The sequence below is a fragment of the Brienomyrus brachyistius genome, unplaced genomic scaffold (genome assembly GCF_023856365.1).
Source record: "Brienomyrus brachyistius isolate T26 unplaced genomic scaffold, BBRACH_0.4 scaffold36, whole genome shotgun sequence".
Taxonomy (NCBI): Eukaryota; Metazoa; Chordata; class Actinopteri; order Osteoglossiformes; family Mormyridae; genus Brienomyrus; species Brienomyrus brachyistius.
Genome location: NW_026042311.1, coordinates 2,896,033 through 2,905,089, shown reverse-complemented (window position 1 = coordinate 2,905,089; position 9,057 = coordinate 2,896,033). Strand labels below are relative to the sequence as shown.

The 9,057-nt window shown below is 41.4% G+C and overlaps 1 protein-coding gene and 1 long non-coding RNA gene across 4 annotated transcripts; both read right to left on the bottom strand.

The window, feature by feature from the left end:
• Positions 1 to 230: 230 nt before the first annotated feature.
• LOC125722001 (uncharacterized) lies at positions 231 to 8,041 on the bottom strand. 3 transcript variants are annotated; one of them, XR_007386038.1, is made up of 4 exons: positions 7,921 to 8,041; positions 6,484 to 6,667; positions 4,769 to 4,893; positions 231 to 274 (listed from the first exon to the last, which is right to left on the bottom strand). XR_007386038.1 is itself a non-coding variant. In XM_048998257.1 (3 exons), exons 1-3 carry the CDS (start codon positions 8,030 to 8,032, stop codon positions 4,878 to 4,880), a joined length of 312 nt encoding a protein of 103 aa, XP_048854214.1. In that variant the 5' UTR covers positions 8,033 to 8,041; the 3' UTR covers positions 4,708 to 4,877. The 3 variants fall into 3 exon arrangements, 2 of the variants coding, with proteins under 2 accessions (XP_048854214.1, XP_048854213.1); XM_048998257.1 differs by lacking the exon at positions 231 to 274 and having other exon boundaries at positions 4,708 to 4,893; XM_048998256.1 differs by lacking the exons at positions 231 to 274; positions 4,769 to 4,893 and having other exon boundaries at positions 5,654 to 6,667.
• On the bottom strand, positions 4,977 to 5,540 carry LOC125722013 (uncharacterized). Its single transcript, XR_007386059.1, has 2 exons — positions 5,280 to 5,540; positions 4,977 to 5,162 (listed from the first exon to the last, which is right to left on the bottom strand). It is a non-coding gene; the product is annotated as an uncharacterized LOC125722013 (long non-coding RNA).
• Positions 8,042 to 9,057: the final 1,016 nt, after the last annotated feature.

Below are 9,057 nucleotides of genomic sequence, written 5' to 3'. Positions count from 1 at the left end.
TGCTAGACATGGACGTTATCCAGTGACCAGAGATGAAGACTGGACTCCTTTGGTACTGTGTCTCTTCGGAGAATCCTTGGGTACCACTGGTTTGACTTCGTGTCAAATGAGTGGTTGCTCAGGGAGTCCCGCGTGAGTCAGGTTACCTGCATTGTAAGTGTCAGGTACAGCACTATGACCATGTGGCATGATTCCCTGAGGGTGATCCAGCTCGCAAGGTCCCTACTACCCTATTCCAGTGCAATCTCCCCAACCTGACCTGACCTGACCTGATCTGAAATTAAGGTAGTGGTCCAAGCTGTAGGTTTACTGACAGACCACTGTAGGTCCTTATCAATGAAGTCTACCATTCTATCAAGACTGTGGATAATAAGTAATATAATTCAAGTGCTATAATAGTACACTCAAACAGTGATCCTCCTTTATTGGTCTGTAACATACAATATTGCCTGCCCAAGAGCCCACTGCAGCAGGCTTACAGGAAATATGAAAGAGCTTTGTGGGTGGAGATGTGATCTTTCCACATGATTTCAAGTGAAAACATGAAAAGTCATCTTTAAAACGAAGGCTTTCGCTATTGCAAATGTCACACTATTTAAGGTCTCAGGAAGTCTAGGGGAAGCACAAATATATAGTGCATATAGCTGTGTCTCACATAAAAAGGTTGTGCATACTCTGCTCATATTGTTCAAAATGGAGTAACACTTTGCCATGAATTTTTAATTTTAGTATGAGCCCATATAGTTAAGTCTTGACTGTTTACACATAAACACTTAAAAAAGATATAGCTGAGGTCCTGGATTCAGTCTCCTGCATTTTCTCTCTAACCCCCTCAAAGAATTTCTTGCAGGGATTAATTCAGTATGTTTTAACAACATATAAAAAGACCAGATGAGTTAGGAGCAACACTTTACTTGAGGGGGCACAAATAATGTCGTAGTACATCCATCCATCTATTTTCCAAACCGCTTATCCTACTGGGTCGCGGGGGGTCCGGAGCCTATCCCGGAAGCAATGTGCACAAGGCAGGGAACAACCCAGGATGAGGGGCCAGCCCGTCGCAGGGCACACTCACACACCATTCACTCTTACACACACAGCTACGGGCAATTTAGCAACTCCAGTTAGCCTCAGCATGTTTTTGGACTGTGGGGGGAAACCCCACGGCGACATGGGGAGAACATGCAAACTCCACACACATGTGACTCAGGCAGAGACTCGAACCCGGGTCCCAGAGGTGTGAGGCAACAGAGCTAACCAGTGCACCTGTCAGAGTTCGCTGGTTAAAGCGGGTAGTGCGCACAGGCTGACAAGCGGGCAGGAAGCAGGCAAGCAGGCGGAGTACGGGGAAAACAGGGATTTATTCGGGATCGGGACGGAGCAGACAGCACTAAGACTAACTAACATCAATGACGGACCAGAAACTAAGGCAAGTCATGGACTGAAATAGACGAGACTGGACGAAAATAAGTGGACACAGCTGGGCAAGATCAGGGAAGCACACGTGGGTAATCAGGGGGCGTGGCACACACGAGGATCGTACGAGCCGGGCATGACAGCACCACCATGTCGCCCCTGAAGTAGTACACTCTTACTTAATTTATTAATTAACCAGAAAGTATTAGTTATATACTGATCCCACGTTCGTTCATTCTTAATCATAAGTTAGTGTATTTGTTCATCATTTGTACTTGAGTAGTTACTAAGTTATTACTGAGTAATGTGTATTTGAACAATATAAAATATAATAATACATGTGCTATAAATCAACAAACCATTGTCCTTTAGTTTTATCCACTGCAGGACTGCAGGAAGCAGCATACAGAGGAAATGCCTTGGGCGGGATGGTAGCCCGGATCAGGGCTCACATACTGGCTCACATGTGGGCAATGAAGAAGTAGCACTTCACGTGTACGGGAGAAAAACAGCAGCCAGAGGAATCCTATGCAATCTCAGTGAGAATAAACTCCCCAGACCCAGGACTGGGGCAGGAATTGCAGGATTCTCCTCTAGCATTTATTTTGGCATACTGTATTTATTGCTATTATCCTTGGTACATGTTTATATTTGCCAATAATTGAAATTGAAATAAACATGATTATTATTCATCCATCCTCGTACCACATATCCTGGAGACGAGGGCCTGTAGCTTATCCCAGGTAGCATAGGACACAATGGTATACTTTTGGATGGGATGCCAGTCCATTGCAGGGAATGCACTCACTCACACACTGTGGGCAATTTAGAGATGACAGTCTATTATTATTAGGATACCTATAGTTTTTAGTAGTTTTCACTATTATTATGCTTTTTGCCATGGGAGTCTATGGCAGCCCATAGAGCTGATTGGCAACTTTTTTGAAATTTGGCACATCGATAGAGGTCAGTTCCAACTATTCATACCAAATTTGGGTTCAATCCATCCATCACTCTAGCGCCACCCTCAGGCCAAATTTCAAGAAATGTTTTTGCCTTATTCTCTTTCTTATCATTGTATGATTATGCTATTTACTTTTAAGTATTAGCATTACCTGGATGGATGGATGGACATCGTTCATCCTTTACCTGGGGAATGAGGCTCCCAACTCGTGGTGACTTACCCAAGCCCTGGTGCTGGATCATCATTAAATGCTTACATGGGGAAAGAGAGACCTTACCCTTGGCCTCCAAGCCTGGAAGTACCCTGAGCTCTAGACCCAAGCTTAACCCTAACCCATAAGCATAGGTTCGCAGCATGAACGGTTCTCACCTGATACCAGAAAACCATACATGTTCTTAATCTGAAAATCAGTTCATCATTTTCCCAGAAGGTGGCAGCACATCAACACTGCAAGCTTGGCACATCCCTTTGGATACAATGAGCTATCCTTATATTTTGAAATTTTTTAAAACTTATTTAAATCAGTAAAACAAATTACTTCCAAAAAGGATAGAATCATGACTACCCAATACCCCTTGGCACCATGTTAGTGTGAATGGAGTTTTCACTCCAGCCCTGAGGGATTCAGAGCAGACACAAAAGATTGTGAAGCCATGTGTGATTTACAGTGAAAGGTGACTGAACACAACGCACAGCCTCTGTTATGACTCCACTGTTCACCATGGTTCAGCACCATCTATATTTCTATTATTTTTAAGGTATTTTACTTGTGGTTTTACACTTAACATGGTATCGACAGGCTTGCTCCAAAGAGATCTCATTGTATTTACACAGTGACAGTAACGCTGCCTTATCTTGCGAGAGGAAGTAGCATATGGGTGCGCTGCTAACGTTAGCATTAGCAAACCTAGCTGCCTAGCAGTGTTGGTAGTAACTCGTCAGTGTAATTCCACTACTTTTGTTTGCACCATGTATTTCAACATCGACGCGATGTTAATGTGATCACTATGCAACCTTTAGCCCACTGTTATTTTCCTTGATTATGTAATTATACAGGGCAGGTCAGGCAGAGGGAGCAGACGCTGATGCAGCACATTGATGACCAACCACACGTCCAAACTGCTGGCGATCCTGGCCGGCGACCCCCCAGGCAGACACACGGTCGAATCCCACCCTTATTATAATTACTTTTATATGCAGTAATTGGTAATTAGTAATTTTCAGTAGCTTGCACAAGGCTGCTGACTAGCAACGTTATTCGTTGGCTGAATCCGAAATAGCTGTAGTGCTACGATGCTGGATTGTTACAGGGACAGTGATAAATGCAGACCCCTTTATTCTGATTGCGTTAAAAATCAAATGTTTTTACTCAGATTTCATCCATTTGGTGGTGTGCTCTCTATAATGTGCCATGTTTTTCTAAAAGAAGATTTTTTAAAAAAAGAATGGCAAAATAGAGCAGCGCATTGAATTGTAATGCCTGTATCTTGAAACGTAGCGTGTTGTCAGACTCTCCGATACACAGCTCTATGGTCCATACAGAGGAGATGAGGAACATGCAGTCTGCTAAGTCACGTGGTTACCTTTCGTTAGGTGGCTACGTTTACATGCCTTAACGCAATTAAGATGTTTTCATGTAAACAGATTAATCGGGGAGCTCATTTATAAAGGCTTCGTGTGACTGAAAAAGACGAGAAGCATTCATACATACATTTATAGGAAGATTTTGGGATTTACAAAGAAAAACGTTTTGTGAAAAAGACAAATCTTGTGAACGAGGTTGAGAGATGCTGTTTCGACAGAATCCTGTAGAGGGCACTGTGTATGCTAAATCGAAGGCTCCAGTAATGTATTCGGCATTTATAATCATAAACAATAATAATTGAAATATTTGTGGGCACATGGCAATTGGCTCTGAGATTAAAGTTATTTAAAATGAATTTGTTTAAATTTGTGGGCCGGCATGGTGGTGCAGTGGTTAGCACTGTTGCCTCACACCTCTGGGACCCAGGTTTGAGTCTCCGCCTGGGTTACATGTGTGTGGAGTTTGCATGTTCTCCCCATGTCGTCGTGGGGTTTCCTCCGGGTACGCTGGTTTCCCCCCACAGTCCAAAAACATGCTGAGGCTAATTGGAGTTGCTAAAAAATTGCCTGTAGGTGTGAATGGTGTGTGAGTGTGCCCTGCGATGGGCTGGCCCCCCATCCTGGGTTGCTCCCTGCCTTGTGCCCATTGCTTCCGGGATAGGGTCCGGACCCCCCGCGACCCAGTAGGATTAGCGGTTTGGAAAATGGATGGATGGATGTATGATAGAATAATTAAGCTGTAGCACATTTCAAATAATATTTCATTTGTAACACATTTGTTCTCCAAACTTCTACATTTTTAACCTTTGGCCACAAGATCATCTTCTTCCTGCCAGTATCTTTTCTTTCCTTTGATCCTCGGTTGTTGGAATCTGCTCTGCTGCTTGGAAGTTCCCTGGGGCTCTGTGCCCTTCTAGGGGCTCTGTGTCCTTTGTTAGCACAAACATTTTGCACACCTGACATTAGCATGCATACAGTATTTCTCGTATTTTACAAAATACAAAAACACTGATCAAAGTCTGTAGAAAAAAACATTTTATTTCATGAACTCAAATATGAATCATAAAACACAATTAAAATACTTTTTTTGAATACATGCCTCAGAAATTGCACATCCCTGATTGTGCGTTACCTTCATGCTGCCTTGAAATTTTTGATTTCTTCACTGTAGCCCTATGTTATACAATCTAATCTTAACCTTATGTTAACTGATCCTATTTTTATTTCTTAAATAATCCCTCCACCACCCCCCCTCTAAGGAGGACTGCTTTATTTACAATTAATCTAATCCTATGTTATACAATCTTATCTTAACCTTATGTTAACTGATCCTATTTTTATTTCTTAAATATTCCCTCCACCACCCCCCCTCTAAGGAGGACTGCTTTATTTACAATTAATCTAATCCTATGTTATACAATCTTATCTTTACCTTATGTTAACTGATCCTATTTTTATTTCTTAAATATTCCCTCCACCACCCCCCCTCTAAGGAGGACTGCTTTATTTACAATTAATCTAATCCTATGTTATACAATCTTATCTTTACCTTATGTTAACTGATCCTATTTTTATTTCTTAAATATTCCCTCCACCACCCCCCCCCTCTAAGGAGGGCTGCTTTATTTATAATTAATCTAATCCTATGTTATACAATCTTAATTTTATTCTATGTTATCTTATCCTATCTTTCTTATCTTATGCTATGCAATCCTATCTTATTCTTATACTATGTTATCTCATATAATCTTATCCTAAACTTATGGTAATTTATCATGTCTTTGTAAAACATAAAATGGCATACAAGTTAAGACTATCTTAACTTGTCCTATCTTAACCTTATCCTATCTTAAGCTTATCCTATAGTACCTTATGCTATAGAACTACATGGTAACATATCCTAATTTTATCTTATCCTAAGTATGTATGACAACTCTCGTGTAATTATGTGCTGAATCTACAGGGAAATGTAGCTATGTGCATCTGACTGATAGCCCATTTCCACACCCATCTCCTGAGCCCTGGGCATGGTACTTAGCTGCTCCAGTGCATCAATAGGAAAGATGAACTCATCTTCATCAATCCTACGCCTCTTGGATGAATGAGTACCCTCATTATCCTCATTCTTCCCCTGTTTCGCTAAGTTAATTTCATTTAAATGTCTGTTCCAAAACTCCTGACACCAGTACTCAGTAAAGCACTTGGCGTCATAGGTCATTTTAGAGTACTTGGTTACATAATAGTTATACAACCAATAGAATTTTTCCAGGTGAGATGAGGCGGCTACAGCCTGTGCTGGAGCCTGAAGCAGATGGGTCAGATGAACCAGGCCTGGAGCTGAATATGGATGTGGAGCTGGGCTTACAGGTGTGACTAAGTGTGGGGATAAAACAGAGGAGCCCATAAAAAGAAATGGGGATGAAACAAAAGAGGAGGGGGCTGAAGACGGAAATAAAAATGAAGAGGAGGAGAAGGTTGGTGAGCTGGGCTTAGGCTCTAACCCCTTCTGTTGGTCATACCTCCTTCTTCGCCCTGACCGGCCTCCCGCCGTATTTCTACGGCGGCCTGTGCCCTGCTGACCCCTGCTGGTTGCCACCGGGATGGCAGCAGATCCAGGAGAGGCAGACGTGGTCAGGGAGCTGGCTGCCGGCGGCCTGGTGCGGCACTTCTTCCGACGGCCAGCATCACTGGAACTGGTTTGTCCTTTGGGATTATAAAGACAGGGGACAGCATATTTAATTTAAATGAAACATTATGTCACTGTACAACAACACTACATCACAACCATCACAGATATCACACTTGGCAGTCGGTATTGCACACTAAGAAAAATTCTGCAGTCTTTATTGGATACAGGAAACACACGCTTGGGAAACTTATGCGCTGGTCTTGACTTGGGCCGTCTGCGTTTCAGCAGGGGAACCTGACCTATAAAAACAAGCCAGTTTGTGCACAGATTCCCTGATACGCAGAACAACAGCGAAAAACAACACTGGAAAGGTTCATGTGCATCAAATATAGCAGCCCACTCAATCCAAATGCTGGCATCAACAACTGACTATTAAGTCAAATCCTTTACATATCTTACACTTTCCATAAGTTGCATTATTTATTCACTCTCAAGGTACCAAACTAAGATTTATGCTTTTTCTGATTTCTACCGCGTTTCCCAGCAAATAAGCCCTAACATGATTTTTCAAGAAGCCCGTAATATAAGCCCTAGTTATTGTCCCATGGATTGTACGGTAACTAGAATGAGATGCGGTTATACTACGAGAAGGCTACATGGACAAGAGGCGCTCATTTAAGGACAGAGTTATTGCTAAACATGAGAGATTGGGGACACTGGTTCTACAGGAAATTGAGTTGTGAGATATTCAGGACGGAATTTGGAACTTGGAGATTTACGATGATGTTCCAGAAGAACATGACATTACGACTATATTTGAATAAACATATGCAGTATACAGCAGAATTTTGTTCATGAATAAATTCACCGTCAAATTGTTTACATGGAAAGATACTGTTAGAAGATGACATGATGTCTGTGTTTGAATAAATGTGGATTTTTTTCATGAATACCGGTAAATATACTGTAGCATGTTATACTTGGGAAAATACTACCTTAATATAAGCCGTAACGCGTCATTTGGAGCAAAAATTAATATAAGACCCTGTCTTATTTTCGGGGAAACACCGTATATTATAATGGACATATTCAGCTGTTACTTTACCACTTCATGATGATTTTCTCTGATGTTTAAATATAATATAATGCAGTAGACATGTAAAAAGACTCCCGTATATTAAAGCTAAAGGTGAACTACTTTATTATTTAGACATGTACTTCTAAAACAAGATAATAGAACAGAAGATTCAAGAAGACTAGTCAAGCATATTCTGACTTTAACTCTTTAAGTGCTGAGTTAGTCTGGGCATCATTTTGCCATCCTTACCTCGGCCAACTGGACCGGGGATGTATTCCGGGGCGATCCGCACACTGACTGCACCTTTCGGCAGCAGCCAGTCAATCCTCTGGAGATTCACGGTGGTTTTCACGATGGACATCTTTCGCGTCTTCTCTCTTGCTGATAAACTGCAAGTCTGAGCTGCTTTAAATGTTCAAATGAAAACTCTAACGGAAAAGAATTGTTATGATTCGGTTGCTAAGCTACGGTGGCCGATTGGTGTCAGCGCGCTGCAAAGTCTTCAAACGCTTTAATCAAATGACAAAACATACGATCTACATTTACAAAAGCGTAGAAACGTAGAAGTACCACAAAATTTTAAGACAAGTTTAAAAACATATAAGCGCTGAAAATCCGCTCACAACACAGTTGTGAAGTTTCTGGGTGACAAAGAAACAAGACGGACCAATTATGGTTTAACTGTATATCGAATGTTTACGAAATGTCGATATCTTATCAAAACAGGATATAGAATGAAACACTACATTATATCAATCAATCATTCGGTCGCCATTAAAAATATAGAATAATGTTCCTTCCTTGTTATAAGTAACACGAGAGCTGCGGTCTTGAAGTTGCACAGACTCCCAGAATTCATAGCGATAATTACGCGACCCATTCAATTAGTGGGTTTTTTTGATAATTGGGAATGGGGAGGAGCCATTGGGTGCGTTCGACTTCACTTAGGTCTGACTGCAGCTGACGTGAGGGGGAGCGCCATCTGCCGGCGGCTGCAGGAGTGTAATATAATAATATAAACTGTAATATAAACTGACAGCAGCCAAACTAGACAACTTCTACTCCTCGTAGTGCGAGACCTGACTGAGATGGCCGCACTTCCAAAAGGGTGTAGATACATCTATAAAAATATCACCTGCATGCACATTACCTCTTCTACAATAACCAATTCCTGATCCAAAGTGCTAGCAGTGAAAAGATAGCTGCCAGGAAAAAGATCAAATACATTTATTTCAAGGATTCAAAGTTTTTATTGTCATGCACAGAATACAATGCAATTCTTACTTGAATGCCTTCTTCACAGACTAGACGATTAAACACATAAACCAGCGCAACATTACAGTAACTAACAATAAATAAATGATTAACTTATGTGTACTATTAGAG

What these genes read in the sequence shown, in the direction of transcription:
- LOC125722001 (XM_048998256.1), bottom strand. Translation starts at nt 8,032, where the DNA reads ATGTCCATCGTGAAAACCACCGTGAATCTCCAGAGGATTGACTGGCTG. An exon ending in CCCCGGTCCAGTTGGCCGAG is followed by an intron (nt 6,668 to 7,920) that starts GTAAGGATGGCA and finishes ATAATCCCAAAG; the next exon opens with GACAAACCAGTTCCAGTGAT.